Source organism: Rhinoraja longicauda, chromosome 20, assembly GCF_053455715.1.
Source record: "Rhinoraja longicauda isolate Sanriku21f chromosome 20, sRhiLon1.1, whole genome shotgun sequence".
NCBI classification, from domain to species: Eukaryota; Metazoa; Chordata; class Chondrichthyes; order Rajiformes; family Arhynchobatidae; genus Rhinoraja; species Rhinoraja longicauda.
In genome coordinates, this window is record NC_135972.1 from 39,363,851 (window position 1) to 39,382,280 (window position 18,430).

Genomic DNA, 18,430 nt, shown 5'->3' on the forward strand with positions numbered 1-18,430 from the left:
AAGAACTGCAGAGGCTGGTTGAAACCGAAGACAGACACGAAATGCTGGAGTAACTCAGCGGGACAGGCAGCATCTCTGGAGAGATGGAATGGGTGATGTTTTGGGTCGAGACCCTTCTTCAGACTCCTAATCTGAAGGGTATCGACCTGAAACGTCACCCATTCCTTCTCCCCAGAGATGCTGCCAGTCCTGCTGAGTTACTCCAGCATTTCGTGTCTAATCAAAACAGAAAGTGCCCAAAGACACACAGCGGGTTAGGCAGCAGCTGTGGAAAGAGAAACAAAGTTACGTTTCAGGTCATAATACTTCATTGACGTGCTATTGAATCACAAGAAAGACCAAGGGGAAATTATAGCTGTGACAAATTTTGTTTTCACCAGACATACACACCGATCAGCCAAAACATTATGACTACTGACAGATGAAGTGAATAACATTGATTATCTTGTTACAATGGCACCTGTCAAGGGGTGGGATACGCTAGGCAGCAAGTGAACAGCCAGTTCTTGAAGTTGATGTGTTGGTTGCAGGAGAAATGGGCAGGAGTAAAGACCTGAGCGACTTTAACAAGGGCCAAATTGTTATGGCCAGACGACTGGGTCAGAGCATCTCTGAAACGGCAAGGCATGTGGGGTGCTCCGGGTCAGCAGTGGTGAGTACCTACCGACAGTGGTCCGAGGAGGGACAAACCACAGACTGGCGACAGGGTGTTGGGCGCCCAAGGCTCATCGATGCGCGAGGGCAATGAAGGCTATCCCGTCTGGTCTGAACCGACAGAAGGTCGACTGTGGCACAAGTCACAGAAAATGTTAATGGTGGTCACGGGAGGAATGTACCACAATACCGCAGGAGCGGCACGGTGGCGCAGCGGTAGAGTTGCTGCCTTACAGCGAATGCAGCGGCGGAGACTCAGGTTCGATCCTGACTACGGGCGCCGTCTGTACGGAGTTTGTACGTTCTCCCCGTGACCTGCGTGGGTTTTCTCCGAGATCTTCGCTTTCCTCCCACACTCCAAAGACGTACAGGTATGTAGGTTAATTGGCTGGGTAAAATGTAAAAATTGTCCCTAGTGTGTGTAGGATAGTGTTAATGTGCGGGGATCGCTGGGTGGCGCGGACTCGGTGGGCCGAAGGGCCTGTTTCCATGCTGTATCTCTAAATCTGCTGCGTATGGGGCTGCACATGGAGGACCAACAGGATATTAGGCAGGTGGGCATAATGTTTTGGCTCATCAGGTCATAACGTTTTAGCTGATTGGTGCACACAAGTTGAAACCAAAATAACTGGAGAGATCAAAAATTATGAAGGATTTAACCTGAAATGGCAACTCTTTCCACAGTTGTTCTGTGACCTGCTGAAACCTTCCAGTGTTTTCTGTTTTATTTTAGATTTCCAACATCTGCAGGCTACTTGATTTTCCTTTGGTAGAGCACACATAGGTATCCTTTTAAAATTACATGGTGTATATCCTGCCCCAACACAAGCCTAGATGGCAGCACTTATGTTGTTGGATCACAGTCGGCGGCCAGCAGAAAATGAAAGCTGGATTATATTATGGACAAAATTGGAGACTAATGTTGTCCTCAGCAGATACGTTGAAGTAAAGATTATTGGACAGGGCTCACAAGTAGGAATCCCCCCCTCCCATTTACAAGCCACCAAGGCCAGTTTTAGTTTCTCTACACATTGCTTCCCAGCTGAGTTAGTTAACAAGAGCTGGAAATTAACTCAAGATTGTATCAAACTATATGGTTTAGTGCATGACCCATAATGCATTGCCCAGTTGGACTTACCATAACTGACATTAAATCAAAAAAGTCACAAAAAGCTGAAGTAACCTAGCAGGCCAGCAAGCATCTCTGGAGAACATGGTGAGATGATTAGGTCTGAAGAAGGGTCTGGACCTGAAACATCACCCGTTCCTTCTCTACAGAGATGCTGCCTGTCCCACTGAGTTACTCCAGCATTTTGTGTCTAGGTAATGTTTTTATTACAATACAATATATCTTTATTGTCATTGTACAATATGTGTTTGAGATATTTGGCTGCACCTCAATTGTCAATAAACTGCGAAGGAGTTCTCCCAGTATTCTGGGCAACACTTATCCATTACCAAACATGGCTTACGTTTCATTTTATGGAACATTATTGCTCATAAATGAGTTGCAGTTGTTAATATGTTGACCCTGAATACTTGGCAAAAGATACGTGGTATTTAAATGCTTTGGGTCAATTGGGGACATCAATAAGGCACCAAATCAAGACACTCAATCTTTGAGAGTCGGAAAAGACAACAAGTCGTCCGTGGACCAGAACCCACCTGGAGGGGCCGGCTCACCCGCTGCGGATCGAGGACCCACGGGAACACACCTGGGGGGCCAGTGAGCAGACCGGCTGTGGGAGGGAGGGGGTGCACGGCCTCGACGGGGGAGTGGGCCGCTGGAGGCCCTGCAGCAGCCTGGGGCTCGGCTGGACCGGGCACCGCTCCAGGTGGCCGAAGACGTGGACCGGACGCGGCCTGCAGCGGTGGGGAAGCGGCGGAGGACAGCATGGCCACGCTTGGCCAGGCCGACCCTGCAACACCACCAGGACAACAGACCTTCATGATCACGATCCCTGCATTTACAACCGGGAGTTGAAACTGGTGCCAAACTAGCGACTCTGTACTGCCTCAGTGTACTACTGTGTTGGTGGCGCGAGCCACAGGGTGTTGCACGTGTCTAGTGCCCTGGTATAAATCCAGATGCCGCTGGCTGGGTCCTGCCAGTACACAACCTCTGCATCATCAACACTCTCGCAGTGCCTCCTCGTGGCAACACATGGTAACTGCGGCCACCTTCAGTCCCAGGCTAAACTGCGCAGGGATCTCGGAGGAACTCTGGTCCCCAGAGATGTGACGTGCAGGCCCTCCGGTGTGTGGACACGTCCTGACATACATCAACCAGGCCCCAACTGTGGGTTAAATAGCACCCCGCTGCCTTGTGGGCAAGGCTCAGGAGAGCCAAAGGCACTGGAGTTGGAGTCCCTAGAGACGGTCAGCTGACCCCTCGTGTGTCCGCCTTCCGGCAACTCCTGCAGCCGAGTAGCCCAAGACGTAGCAGCCACGCCTTCCCTCTGGAATCAACCTACCAGGTGGAGAGGGGAATGCAGATGCTGGTCAAGTTTGTATTCCCATTCACCTGCCCAGGTTCAGCGGCCAAATCAAATGGAGAGGACACTTCATCTTCGCTGGGCACAGTGAGATGTAACCACAGATGAACAATCCCCCTCTCCAAGCAGGACCACGCCAAGCTGCACCATCATCGCTCGCAGATGGACGAATGCCAGTCGGTACTACTGCTAGGCCAGTGGTGTCCAAACTTTTTTCAAAGAGGGCCAGATTTGATAATGTGAAAATACCCAAGGGCCAATGGCCCCTTTAACTAATGCGCTCCCCCCCCCGGACCTTTAACTAATGCGCCCCCCCCCCCGGACCTTTAACTAATGCGCTCCCCCCCCCCCCCCCCCTCCCCCGGGACCTCGTGTCTGACAATCCGCAGGTCGGGCAGCGCTGACCGCCGGGAGGTGTAGTCGCCGTCGCCTCTCCCGCTGGGGGGGGATGCGGCACCCGCCCGACTGATGGGAGCGCCTGGCAATGAGCGTGCGGGGTGAGGAGAGCTCTGCTGCTGCTCTCCCGTCCCCCCGTCCCCCGCACGCCCTCAACCCCGCCGCCGGGAAGTGTAGTCGCCGTCGCCTCTCCCGCTCGGGGCGGGGGGGGGGAGGGCGGGGGAGGTCGGGCAGCATCGCCCCTCTCCCCTCCCCTGTCCCCCTCCCCCTACCTTCATTCTGTTAGACAATGCTGGCGGGCCATAAATAATACATTTTAAGATGGAAGCTGCGGGCCGTATAAAATCTGACCTCGGGCCGCGATTGGCCCCCGGGCCGCACTTTGGATATGTCTGTGCTAGGCACTTGTATCTTATCTGAGATGCTTATCTAAGATGTATCGCAGTGCTTATGTATAGTGATACTTGTACTGAACTGTATACAAAAATGAACTTCACTCTACCTGTAACAAATAAAGTACCATACCAAACTGTTCACTAGTTATGCAATAAATCAGATGCATCCTTTAGCATCTTTTAGCAGCCTTACTGATGCCCAGTTGTCTGAAATTATTTATTGATCTGGGTGAGAATCAACAGCTAAAACCTTAATAATTCTAATATCATTACAGATATTGGAAATTAATCTGTATTTGACTACCAAAAATGCATCACCAGTCTAGATCATGGAGTGATGGGTACTGTCTTAACAATCTACAGAATATCATGTTAAACTTCTTTAAATATCAAGAGTTAAACACAAATGCCTAATGAAAGGGTTTAGGAAAAGCATTGCTTACTCTTCCATTTTACCAAAAAACGATAATATTTTCAGACATATTTATAGGCAAACAACGATGAAATTGAAACTGTGAAGATGAACAATTATTAACACTAATATATCTCTGGACAGGGCAAACCAGGAATTTTCTTACAGAAAGAAATATGTTATTACAAGATTAATGCAAAAGTCTTAAAAAAAAATAATTTCAGCAGCAACTTTACAGAAAACTATTAGTCACAAACTGTTTCAGCCCCATTAAAAACTGCTGAGCATTACAGGTCCAATGACTCACGCAGGATGACTGCAAAAACTGTTGACCTCAGGCCAAGCAATTTGCCAAGTGTCTCACTTATGTTTGAAAATGGCTTACCTTGATTAATTAAAAATGGGGTTGGCATAGTGGCGCAGTGGTAGAGTTGCTGCCTTACAGCACCAGAGTCCCAGGTTTGGTTCTGACTACAGGTGCTGTCTGTATGTAGTTTGTATGTTCTCCCCGTGACCGTGCGGGTTTCCTCCCACACTCCAAAGAAGTGCAGGTTTGTAGGTTAATTGGATGTTGTAAATTGTCCCTAGTGTTTAGGATAGCACTAGTGATCGGGGTGATTGTAGGTCGGTGCGGATTTGGTGGGCCTCAGGGCCTGTTTTCATGGTGTAGCTCTAAGGTCAAAACTAAATTCTCAAGTTGTGGACTGTGGAAAAAGAACGGGTAGCATTTCTACAGCTTTATAAATTTCAAAAACAAATTCAACACAAATGAATAAATTTGGATCTGGTGTCTGGCATACACCATGTCGACACCTTAGGGCTATGTCGGGATTGAAAAATCTCAATGTTGGATCAAAGCACTTTGGAAGTGGTCTCTAACATGCCATTGTGGAATTTGTTCTCCCCTGTTGAAAGGTTGAGTGTAATGAAAATAATGGAAACAATGCCATACATCCTAATCCCCAGTTACATTAAAACTTTTAACCTGATCACATTGAGGTAACACTGTGGAGTTCTTAAATCAATATTAACAATCTGGAAGATTTGAGAGCTGTAGACAATTTATTTCAATCGTTAGCGTGCAACATCTTGCTAGATGTGCACCAAGTGTTGTTGAGATACCGGATGAAGCTGCCAAATATTGCACGAGTGAAAATAAATTCATGGAATTTATAGCTAAAAAAACAAAGGGTGTGGATAGAAATTGATTTTCCTCACTAAATATCTCACCTACTTATGAAAGTTGAAATTAAATTGAGTGTATTGTCAGAAAGAAGGTGGAGGTTCCCCCTCTGCTGTCCACTGGGTGTAAGCACAAACAACTGGTGATTGGAAATGAAGCACGTTACTTTCGCTGAGAAGAGTAACGGCACAGGAGCAGTGTAAAGCTAGATCGCAAAGATTAAAACTGAATCGAGTTAGCTGGATCAGGAGCAGGATGTCACACAAAGATATTGGAGGATTACATTCACTCTGGTAAACCTAATTTCTACAAATCTGGTTTTGTACATTAATTGTCCAATGATAGGTTAGTCCAGTATTAAAAACATTACATAGACACAAAATGCTGGAGTAACTCAGTGGGACAGGCAGCATCTCTGGAGAGAAGGAATGGGTGACGTTTCAGGTCGAGACCCTTCTTCCGACTAGAAAATAAGAATTTCATACTTGATAGGCTATTCGGCCCATCCATCCTACTCCACCATTCAATCACGACTGATCTATCTCTCCCTCCTAACCCCATTCTCCTGCCTTCTCCCCATAACCTCTGACACCCGTACTAATCAACAACTTATCTCTGCCTTAAATATATCTACTGACTTTGCCTCCACTGCCTTCTGTGGCAAAAAATCCCACAGATTCACCACCTTCTGACAAAATAAATTTCTCCTCATCTCCTTCCTAAAACAATGTCCTTTAATTCTGAGGCTATGACCTCTAGTCCTAGACTCTCCCACTAGTGGAAACATCCTCTCCACATCCACTCTATCCAAGCCTTTCACTATTCTGTACATTTCAATTAGGTCCCCCCCTCATTCTTCTAAACTCCAGCGAATATAGGCCGAGTGCCTTCAAACACTTATCGTATGTTAACCTACTCATTCCTGTAAACCTCCTCTGGACCTGCTCCAGAGCCAGCACACCCTTCCTCGATATGGTGCCCAAAATTGCTAACAATATTCCAAATACAGCCTGACCAGAGCCTTATAGAGCCTCAACATTACATCCCTTTCAGGGAACAATGTGGCTGCCTAGTCTACAACACTAGGGCAGCACAGTGGTAGAGCTGCTGCCTTACAACGCCAGAGTCCTAGTTTCAATCCTGACTGTGGGTACTGTCTCTCCGGAGTTCATACGTTCTCCCTATGGCACCCATTGCTGAGCAGGGCCATGTTCTTCCTTCTGTCCCTACAGCCATTAAACAAAAAGCTAGCACGATAATTCCTGCATTTTCCAACTGCAAACCCTTATCTCCACATTGGATGCATTTCCATGCCACCAAATAATATGCCTCAGTCATTGTTTTGTCATTTATTCTTCTGGCAGTGCTCAGACATAAATCATAATATAGGTCAAGTTGGTTTAAACCAACATCTGCAGTTCCTTTTATTCACAAAATGCTGGAGTAACTCAGCAGGTCAGGCAGCATCTCGGGAGAGAAGGAATGGGTGACGTTTCGAGTCGAGACCCTTCTTCAGACTGATGTCAGGGGGGCGGGACAGAGGAAGGATATAGGTGGAGACAGGAAGATAGAGGGAGATCTGGGAAGGAGGAGGGGAAGAGAGGGACAGAGGAACTATCTAAAGTTGGAGAAGTCGATGTTCATACCGCTGGGCTGCAAGCTGCCCAGGCGAAACATGAGGTGTTCCTCCAATTTCCGGTGGGCCTCACTATGGCACTGGAGGAGGCCCATGACGGAAAGGTCAGACTGGGAATGGGAGGGGGAGTTGAAGTGCTCTGCCACCGGGAGATCAGTTTGGTTAATGCGGACCGAGCGCAGGTGTTCAGCGAAGCGATCGCCGAGCCTGCGCTTGGTTTCGCCGATGTAAATGAGTTGACATCTAGAGCAGCGGATGCAATAGATGAGGTTGGAGGAGGTGCAGGTGAACCTTTGTCTCACCTGGAAAGACTGTTTGGGTCCTTGGATGGAGTTGAGGGGGGAGGTAAAGGGACAGGTGTTGCATCTCGTGCGGTTGCAGGGGAAAGTGCCCGGGGTTCGGGTGGTTTGGGTAGGAAGGGACGAGTGGACCAGGGAGTTATGGAGGGAACGGTCTCTCGGAACGCAGAGAGGGGAGGGGATGGGAAGATATGGCCAGTGGTGGGGTCCCGTTGTAGGTGACGGAAATGTTGGTGGATGATATGTTGGATCCGCTGGCTGGTGGGGTGGAAGGTGAGAACGAGGGGGATTCTGTCCTTGTTGCGAGTGGGGGGAGGGGGAGCAAGAGCGGAGCTGCGGGATGTAGAAGAGACCCTAGTGAGAGCCTCATCTATAATGGAGGAGGGGAAGCCCCGTTTCCTGAAAAACGAGACCATCTGCAATTCCTTCCTACTCATAGAGATCAGGTTGGTTTAAACCAACATCTGCAGTTCCTTCCTACACATAGTGATCAAGTTGATGACTGAACTCTTGAATTAATTTTCAATATAAATAAAATTATCTATATTTAAATTAAGTTCTCAAAAAATAGAAAGTAGAAAAATAAAGTAGAAATTGGTCCCTTCTCACAAGAACTTAACCTGCAATATGATAATATAATATATTATCATATACAATATAATATATAATATAGGATAATATAATATAATGCATGTACTATGTATTCTGCAGATGAAGTTTAGTACTTGAACATTAAAAGTTGCAAAGTGGAGTTTAGCATTCATATCTGGGTCATGTAGGAGAAGGGAACATTTCCATTCCTGTAAGTAGGAGTGCTTGAAAGTTCACTTCGAGGAGCAACTCTTCCCACTGCACTTATTCTCAAACTTGTTTGCCATGTATATTTACGTACAGTATACTGATCTAATGTGCTTAGAACATAGAACTGTACAGCACAGGAATGGGCCCTTCAGCCCACAATGTTTGTGCCGAACATGATGCCGTTAAACTGATCTTATCTGCCTGCACATGATCCATATCCCTCTATTCCCTGCACTTCCATGTGCCCATCGAAAAGCCTCTTAAATGTCGCTATCGCATCTGCCCCCACCACCTCACCTGACAATATGTTCCAGACACTGTGTAAAAAAACTTGCTCTCAATGTCTCCATTACTCCGGCACGGTAGCTGCTTTACAGCGAATGCAGCGCCGGAGACTCAGGTTCGATCCTGACTACGGGTGCTGCACTGTATGGAGTTTGTACGTTCTCCCCGTGACCTGCGTGGGTTTTCTCCGAGATCTTCGGTTTCCTCCCACACTCCAAAAACGTACAGGTATGTAGGTTAATTGACTGGGTAAATGTAAAAATTGTCCCTAGTGTGTGTAGGATAGTGTTAGTGTGCGGGGATCGCTGGGCGGCGCGGATTTGGTGGGCCGAAAAGGCCTGTTTCCGCGCTGTATCTGAAATATGAAATATGAAAATAACATAAATACTCCGTCCCCATCTCACCTTATAGCTATGCCCTCCAGCGTTGGACATTTCAACCTTGAGAAAAAGGTTCTGACTGTCTATCCTATCTATGCCTCTCATCATTTTATACACTTCCATCAAGTCTCCCGTCAACCTCTGACTTTCCAGAGAAAACAATCCAAATCTATCCAAACTTTCCTTGCAGCCGCAAGCCTCCATTCCAGACAGCATTATTGTACACCCACTCCTAAACCTCCACATCTTTCCTGGAATGGGGTGACCCACAACAATACTCCAAATGTGGCTTACCTGAGCTGTATCATGACTTCCTGACTCTTATACTCCATGCTCCCTACAATGAAGGCAAACATTCCATGAGCCTTCTTCACCACCCTATCTGCTTGTGCTGCCATGTGAGTATGAACTTGAACCTCCAAGATCCCTCTGCAGATCAATGCTGTCAGGATCTTGCCATTAACTGTATGCTCTCCCCTTACATCCAATTCCCAAAGTGCAACATTTCACACTTGTTGGGGTGAAACTCCATCTGCCCATAAACTCCTTCCTCATGCTCTGCAACCCTTGTGACACCAACAATGTTGGTGTCGTCGGCAAACGTACTCACCATCCCATCTACATTTACATCCAGGACCACATTCCTCTGGATTGGCCTGGGGTCTGATTTTACACCTATAAAACAAGTGCAATCAAACTCTTTTGACTGTATCAATTCTCCTTCTAAAACTGCACATTTAAAATAAAATTCTTAGTGTTAAACATCTCTTTATTCTTCTATTTAGCATTTATCTCAAAGGTTCAAAGTCAGTAAGAGGAAGAAAACAATAAAATAAAAGATGGAGTAGGGAGGAACTGCAGATGCTGGTTTATGCCACAGATAGACACAAAGTGCTGGAGTAACTCCGAGGGACAGGCAGCATCTCTGGAGAGAAGGAATGGGTGACGTTTCAGGTCTCGACCCAAAACATCACCCATTCCTTCTCTCTAAAGATAGAATTGTGGGTTGGGGCACTTTGCATCCATTTGTCAGTATATGTTGTGATCAATCTTTCTTAACAACGGAAGCAATAAGCAACTTAACTCTTTGCATTAACACCCCACGATTCTGAATTTGGTCCCAAGTACCTCTTATTCCACATCACCCTCCTCAGCTGCCCCATTTACAGACTATCGTCGGGTCCGCTGTTTGTCTCAACTCCTGCTCTCAATTGTCACCCCTGTCTCGAACAAACCCCTGAGATAAAGGTCATACACCAAAACCATACGAACCATGTTAATTTACCTCTAAACATCAGGTAGTAAACAGGTACACACTCCCGCATCAATGATGAGGATGAACAAGCCAAAGGGATGCATTAACAGACCAGTGGTCATGCAAAATATGAGCCTGAGCTATTTTACTGTTTGAAATATTGGTGAAGCTGTGGGATTTGTAGATAACTGTCAGCTTGTGGGTTCCTTGTCCTCTCTCCTGCTGCTAGCAGCAAGGTCTCTAAGGCACGACTTTTATGCTCATACCAACATCCACAGTTCCTTCCCATCTATCTTCGGTTTAAACCAGCATCTGCAGTCCCACCAGAGATATCAAGGTCATACACCAAACCCAGATGAACCATGTTATGCCTCCACACAATGTTATTTATCTCCCTCAGTTGTCTTCTACGGTATTGTCAATTATAGTCATACTTGAATGTGTTTTTTAATTTGCACAAAACTTTTTGCAGAAATAAATATTTTCAAGAAGTTATGCTGTTGGTCTCCCTGTAAGTGGCCCACACACTCCAGCAACTGCTAACATGCTTAGATTTACACGTCAATTTTGCGTCATCAAAGCCGCTGACAAGGGAGGTGCTGTTGTAGTCAGGCAGGCTGACATCTACCATGCTGAGGGCAGTCATGCCATTCCCTCCACAGATGCTGCCTGACCCAGAGTAGCTCCAGCACAGGCTCAAGCTTCCAGCATCTGCAAGTTCCTTGTGTCCCAATATATTCCAGGTTAGTGGGATGTTTCCTGTTATGCTGAAGCGTTACCTCTAGTGACCCCCTCCTAGAGAGTTTGGGAGCTGATCACACTGAGCAGCAGCATCCAGAAAGCAGCTACAGAGGTACAGATGTCCAGCTAATTTTGTTTCTGGAGCCCTACAAACAAAGATTGTGAGATAGAGAGTATAGTAGAGAATGGAGTGATAAATCTGCTAATAAAACGTGTTATCATATTCTCAGGACATTTCAAAGCACTGCAAAGAATTACTTTGGAAGTGCATTGATTGTTATTAAGATAAACACATAAAAGGAAATTGGAAGTGAAGGGGAAACAGAACCTGTGTTAAGAATACACACCATACAGTGATAGTACTATGTCTGGTCTTAGAATCATTTTACCTACATGGTTTTCTCACTAATATTTAGACACCTTTTGAAGCAAATGCCATCGCAAATAACACGACATGCATCAATGTGCAAAGTTTGTGAAACTGTTATGTCAAAGGAGAAAACACTGCAGGTGATTCCACATCATGAAATCTTCCAGTTATCAAGCACAAAAGTCCGATTGAAATACAGGCACAATGCTTGGGAACGATTCTCAATTGTTAGTAGACACAAAAAGCTGGAGTAACGCATAGGGTCAGGCAGCATCTATGGAGAGAAGGAATGGGTGATGTTTCGGGTTTAGACCCTTCTTCAGTCTCGACCCAAAATGTCACCCATTCCTCTCTGGAGATGCTGCCTGTCCCACTGAGTTACTCAAGCTTTTTTTGTCTCTCTTCAGTTTAAACGAGCATCTGCAGTTCCTTCCTACACGCTTCTCAATTGTTAGGTTGAGATGAAGGCAAATAAACTCGTGATTTGGTCTCAAATTGGAATGTCAGTTATATTTGAAGATTACTGCTTTACTATGATGCCACTGTTGCACAACTGCTGGAGCTGCTGCCCCACTGCACCCGGGACATGGGTTCAATACTGACCTCGAGTGTCCCAGTGTGGAGTTTGCACATTCTCCCTGTGACCCACGGATCTCCTCCTGGTGCCCCAGTTACCTTCCATATACCAACGATATGCGAGTTTTTAGGTTAATTATCCTCTGAAAATTGCCCCTAGTGTGTAGGAGGTGGATGTGAAAGTGGGATAACATAACTAGCAAAAGGGTGATCAATGGTCAGTGTGGACTCAGTGGGTCACAGGGCCTATTCCATGCTGTCTCTCTAAAGGACAAGCACACATTTAAGGAGTATCAAAGTGGTAATTATAAGCAATGTTAAATCTGTTTCAGATTTTAAGCACAAACCTAATATTCACATTTGCAAATCAATTCTTGACATTAACTAGTTAAAATAAATCAGTCTACAAGACAAAGATTTTCTGTCATTCCTCTTAAGGCAATGAGGAAAGTCAGCTAAAAATTTAAAGCAACTTTGCAAACTAGATGGTATCAGAGCACATCATTTATACCCTAATGCCAAAAATACAAGGAAAATAAAATGTAATGTTTCATTTATAAATGCTAATACTTTCAAAATATATATTATTTTACAAACCTGAATAATAACCCCAATCCCATTCAGAAAATGTACATCTTTGAAGTGGACAAAAGTAGTTGAAACTCCACATAATGTAAAGATATTCATTCCTATGTTATTCATACAAGTGCATTAACACTCAGAAACTAGAGATACAATTTATAATTACAAATGAAATATAGAACTTGCTCTGGATGCTTTAGCTGTTATATATTGCTCAAGAATAAAAAAAGTCAAAGTTAAGGTCCATCTTACTGCAGTAGCTTTAGTACTCACATATTTTGCATCAGGTTGCCCAGCCACTGATCCAACAGTAACTGTCGTACTCCTCTCACCAGCATTATTTTTGTTTGGTTCTTCAGATTGTGCCTCCAATTCGTCTGGGAGTTTGATATCACCAACCCCAAGAGCCTCGTTCTTGTATTTCTTCACAAACTGCTCCATCTGTTTCACCTCATTAGCAGACAGCTCGTGGCACTTTGCAGGGTCTTGGTCATGAGCAGGCAGCTGCTTAACCAACTGCTTCTTCCGATACTGAGCTCCTTCCGAGCCAGCCACTGGTTGCTTCTCTTTTGGTAGCAACTCCATGTACCGCACGGCCTTCAAAGGAAGAAATTAGTTGCATTATCAAAGCTTTCCAAGTCTGTGAGTCAGGCAAGATTACTTTTTTTCCCCTTATTTGCCTCTAAGGAAACACACGGAAGATCCAACAGCTGTCCAAAGACAAAGTATTTTCCCCAACTGGTTACCCTCACTAAAGTCAGCACATTGGCGCTTTTAATTAATGATTTTCCAGCACCAGATAAAGCAATGAGATAAAAGTGCAGCTGTTGTGATGCAGGAACATCTGGGATGGCAAACAGCCAAAATAGTCAGGTTTTCCATATAAAACCTGAGACACGTTATTCGGGTATGTAAATGCAGCTATCTAGATACTTGGATTGCATTTTCTTGCATTTTGAATCCAACATTTTTTTTCTGACTTGTCTGTGATCACCAGTGCAATTCTATAAATTAAAAATGTACTACTTCATACACTAACCTAAGTTGAAGAATCTATAAATATGGATGCAAACATAAAACCCTGGAGTTCATATATTTGACAATTTGTTTCTCCAGGTTAAAAGTAGATTGAGAATAAAGATGAATGTTTAATCACACCTTTGAGAATCAATTGAGTTATGCAACATGCGATCAATATTTATCATTCACTTACCAGTGCTTGATTTTGGACAGGTGGGGCCCACTCATAGGTAACGGTATTAGATGCATCCTTCTTGGCAGCTATTGGATTAGTAAGTGTCACAATGTTACGCTTGTAGACAGGGACTCCATCAGTTTTAAGTTTTGCGATGAGACTCGTGTATTTGGTATCTTCAAAAAGTTTGCCCACTTTCTTGTCTTCTTCATTGCTGGAAAGGACATCGTGTTCTTCTTGACCACACTTACAATTGCGGCAGATCTTTCTGTGAATTTAAAGACCAGCTTCAGTTCGGTGAAGTGCAGATTCTAGTAATTCTAAATTAATGTCGAAACTACAGCAAATTAACCTTGCAAAACCAATGAAAGAATGTGCCCAGCATTGTGCAATGATAGAACAGATGCAGGTTCACATCCAGCACTTTTCCAAATGCTGCTCAGGGTATCCTTGCTATTTCCTATCAACTAATGACAAAGCAGAAGCCACCTACCATGTTTCAGACCCTTCAGCTGAACTAGGACAATGGAGAAGAGAAAAGACCTACAATCAACAAAAGCAAATAAAATAAAATCCAACAGGAAAAACCTTTTCCAAATATGACAGAACGGAGCATGTAAATATTAAACAGCACAAAACCAATTAGTTAAGGAAACACTCAGTATGGGCATCTATAAATGAAGAAGAAAAGTGTAAAATCAGATAAATTAATGCTTTAGACATTTAACAGATGCAAACATCAATATCAGCTAAGCACCTACAAGGATTCAAATAATGCTGTACTTATCTGTACATCAGTTATTACACATTCATTACCAATAAATCTTCCACTTAACTCTAAGCAGTTATGAGTGACTAAGGTCTGGTCTCCACATTAGTAGATGTTCAGCTGTGTGTCAAATGATCTGAGAAACCAATTTTTTTTCTCAAAATCTATTACAGTCTGGCAACAGTTCACATCCAGGAGTGCAGGAATGGCTGCAGGACATTCACAACTAACTCAGAGGAGATAGTCCCTCTGTCCCTCCCTTCCCCTCCCCTCCCCCTTCCCAGATCTCCCTCTATCTTCCTGTCTCCACCTATATTCGACAAGGTCCCACATAGGAGATTAGTGGGCAAAATTAGGGCACACGGTATTGGGGGTAGGGTACTGACATGGATAGAAAATTGGTTGACAGACAGAAAGCAAAGAGTGGGGATAAATGGGTCCCTTTCGGAATGGCAGGCAGTGACCAGTGGGGTACCGCAAGGTTCGGTGCTGGGACCCCAGCTATTTACGATATACATTAATGACTTAGACGAAGGGATTAAAAGTACCATTAGCAAATTTGCAGATGATACTAAGCTGGGGGGTAGTGTGAATTGTGAGGAAGATGCAATAAGGCTGCAGGGTGACTTGGACAGGTTGTGTGAGTGGGCGGATACATGGCAGATGCAGTTTAATGTAGATAAGTGTGAGGTTATTCACTTTGGAAGTAAGAATAGAAAGGCAGATTATTATCTGAATGGTGTCAAGTTAGGAGGAGGGGGAGTTCAACGAGATCTGGGTGTCCTAGTGCATCAGTCAATGAAAGGAAGCATGCAGGTACAGCAGGCAGTGAAGAAAGCCAATGGAATGTTGGCCTTCATAACAAGAGGAGTTGAGTATAGGAGCAAAGAGGTCCTTCTACAGTTGTACCGGGCCCTGGTGAGACCGCACCTGGAGCACTGTGTGCAGTTTTGGTCTCCAAATTTGAGGAAGGATATTCTTGCTATGGAGGGCGTGCAGCGTAGGTTCACTAGGTTAATTCCCGGAATGGCGGGACTGTCGTATGTTGAAAGGCTGGAGCGATTGGGCTTGTATACACTGGAATTTAGAAGGATGAGGGGGGATCTTATTGAAACATATAAGATAATTAGGGGATTGGACACATTAGAGGCAGGAAACATGTTCCCAATGTTGGGGGAGTGCAGAACAAGGGGCCACAGTTTAAGAATAAGGGGTAGGCTATTTAGAACGGAGATGAGGAAGAACTTTTTCAGTCAGAGAGTGGTGAAGGTGTGGAATTCTCTGCCTCAGAAGGCAGTGGAGGCCAGTTCATTGGATGCTTTCAAGAGAGAGCTGGATAGAGCTCTTAAGGATAGCGGAGTGAGGGGGTATGGGGAGAAGGCAGGAACGGGGTACTGATTGAGAGTGATCAGCCATGATCGCATTGAATGGCGGTGCTGGCTCGAAGGGCTGAATGGCCTACTCCTGCACCTATTGTCTATTGTCTATTGTCTATATCCTTCCTTTGCCCAGCCCCCCTGAAATCAGTCTGAAGAAGGGTCTCGACCCGAAACGCCACCTATTCCTTTTCTCCAGAGATGCTGTCTGACCCGCTGAGTTACTCCAGCTGCTTGTGTCTATCTTCGCAAGAATGAGAGGTATCTGTATGGGCCAGGCTGGCCTTTGAAAGTTTTTGAAATGCACGAGGCTCCCAACTAGGTGGTCAACAGCGTAAAAAAGGATGGAGAAACTCCACAAGCTGCAGACAACTAAAGGCAGCTCAACTAGCACCGTGAACCTTGCAGAGGAATGACTCAGGCAAGAAATATGTGGAAAGAAGATAAAATGGTGTGATTAGCTGAAATTGAGACGTTGTGAATGAAAAAAAAAAGATTCAAGGTGTTGTGACTAAAAAGATAAGACACCCGATTGCTAAGTAAAACCACACAGAAAGACAAGTCTGATCCACACAAGATGAGAACTGGTAGAGGAGTGTGCTGAGGAATGTGCTGACTGTGTGATTAACTATCCATGAATACTCAGGTATAAATGTGCTGTCTGTGCACAGTTCAATTGATTGGGACCACGAGGGACAGCGAGTACGTAGCCATACTCAGGGTTGCTCTCCCACTCCCGCATGTGTGAATAAAAGGGTATCGTTTCATTCTTAAGGTGACTAATGGGGTTTGCTGTCTGAAAGCGCGGAGGAAACATTAACACGTAACTCAATGGCTTCAAGATCTAGCGCTGCAATCCAAACCAGTGGGGATGAAACAAATGGGAGAGGAGTCTGGAGAACACAATAGACAATAGGTGCAGGAGGAGGCCATTCGGCCCTTCGAGCCAGCACCGCCATTCAATGTGATCATGGCTGACCATTCTCAATCAGTACCCCGTTCCTGCCTTCTCCCCATACCCCCTGACTCCGCTATCAACTTCCACTGCTTCGCCGATGATATCCAGCTCCTCATCTCCACCAAATCAATCTCCCCCACCACACACTCTACACTGACAAACTGCATTACTGAAATAAAATCTTGGCTTCAATCAAACTTCCTCAAACTCAATTGCAACAAATCTGAAATCATCATCATTGGTCCAAAAACGCTCACCAAATCCACCCAAAACTTCATCCTCAACATTGATGGTCTCCCAGTATCCACCTCACCTCACATCCGGAATCTTGGAATCATCCTTGATCAAACCCTCTCCTTCGACAAACACATCACAAAGACAGCCTTCTTCCACCTCAAAAACATTGCCCGTCTCCGTCCATCCCTCTCCTCCACAGCTGCAGAAACCCTCATCCACGCCTTCATCACCTCCCGTCTGGACTACTGCAACAGCCTCCTCTATGGCGCACCCTCAAAAATCATCAATAAACTTCAATACATTCAAAACTCAGCTGCCCGTCTACTCACACACACCTCGATCCGTGACCATATCACCCCCGTCCTTTATAAACTCCACTGGCTCCCCATCCCCCAGAGAATCCAGTACAAAATCCTCCTCATAACCTACAAAGCCCTCCATAACCTGGCCCCATCCTACCTGACCGACCTCCTCCACAGGCACACTCCCACCTGCACCCTCCGCTCTGCCGCTGCCAATCTCCTACCCCCCCACATCCGGACTAAACTCAGATCCTGGGGGGACAGGGCTTTCTCCATCGCTGCTCCCACCCTATGGAACTCACTACCCCAAACCGTTAGAGACTCCCCCACACTCAAAACATCGCTGAAGTCTCACCTGTTCAGTACTGCCTTCAACCACTGAAGGTCACCTCACCTTCTGTCTCCTTTCTCTGTTCATTTATTTATTTGCTTATTTATCTATTTATTCATTTCCCTATGTTCTCAAAATCTCTGTAAAGCGTCTTTGAGTATATGAAAAGCGCTATATAAATAAAATGTATTATTATTATTATTATTATTATCCTTAAGAGCTCTATCCAGCTCTCTCTTGAATGCATTCAGAGAATTGGCCTCCACTACCTTCTGAGGCAGAGAATTCCACAGATTCACAACTCTCTGACTGAAAAACTTTTCCTCATCTCAGTTCTAAATGGCCTACCCCTTATTCTTAAACTGTGGTCCCTAGTTCTGGATTCCCCCAACATTGGGAACATGTTTCCTGCCTCTAACGTGTTGAACCCCTTAATAATCTTATACGTTTCGATAAGATCCCCTCTCATCCTTCTAAATTCCAGTGTATACAAGCCTAGTCGCTCCAGCCTTTCAACATATGACAGTCCCGCCATTCCGGGAATGAACCTAGTAAACCTACGCTGCACGCCCTCAATAGCAAGAATATCATTCCTCAAATTTGGAGACCAAAACTGCACACAGTACTCCAGGTGCGGTCTCACTAGGGCCCTGTACAACTGCAGAAGGAACTCTTTGGTCCTATACTCAACGCTTCTTGTTATGAAGGCCAACATTCCATTGGCTTTCTTCACTGCCTGCTGTACCTGCATGCTTCCTTTCAGTGACTGATGCACTAGGACACCCAGATCTCGTTGTACGTC

At 45.2% G+C, this 18,430-nt stretch overlaps 1 protein-coding gene across 2 annotated transcripts in view; it reads right to left on the minus strand.

Moving 5' to 3' along the window:
* Positions 1 to 18,430, minus strand: part of tes (testis derived transcript (3 LIM domains)) — a 56,968-nt gene that overhangs the window by 18,089 nt on the left and 20,449 nt on the right. For both annotated transcript variants that reach the window (XM_078416661.1, XM_078416660.1), the window contains exons 3-4: positions 13,674 to 13,923; positions 12,734 to 13,057 (exon numbers count right to left, since the gene is read on the minus strand). In XM_078416661.1, coding sequence (XP_078272787.1) covers positions 12,734 to 13,057; positions 13,674 to 13,923 — 574 coding nt within the window. The remainder of the gene's footprint in view (positions 1 to 12,733; positions 13,058 to 13,673; positions 13,924 to 18,430) is intronic.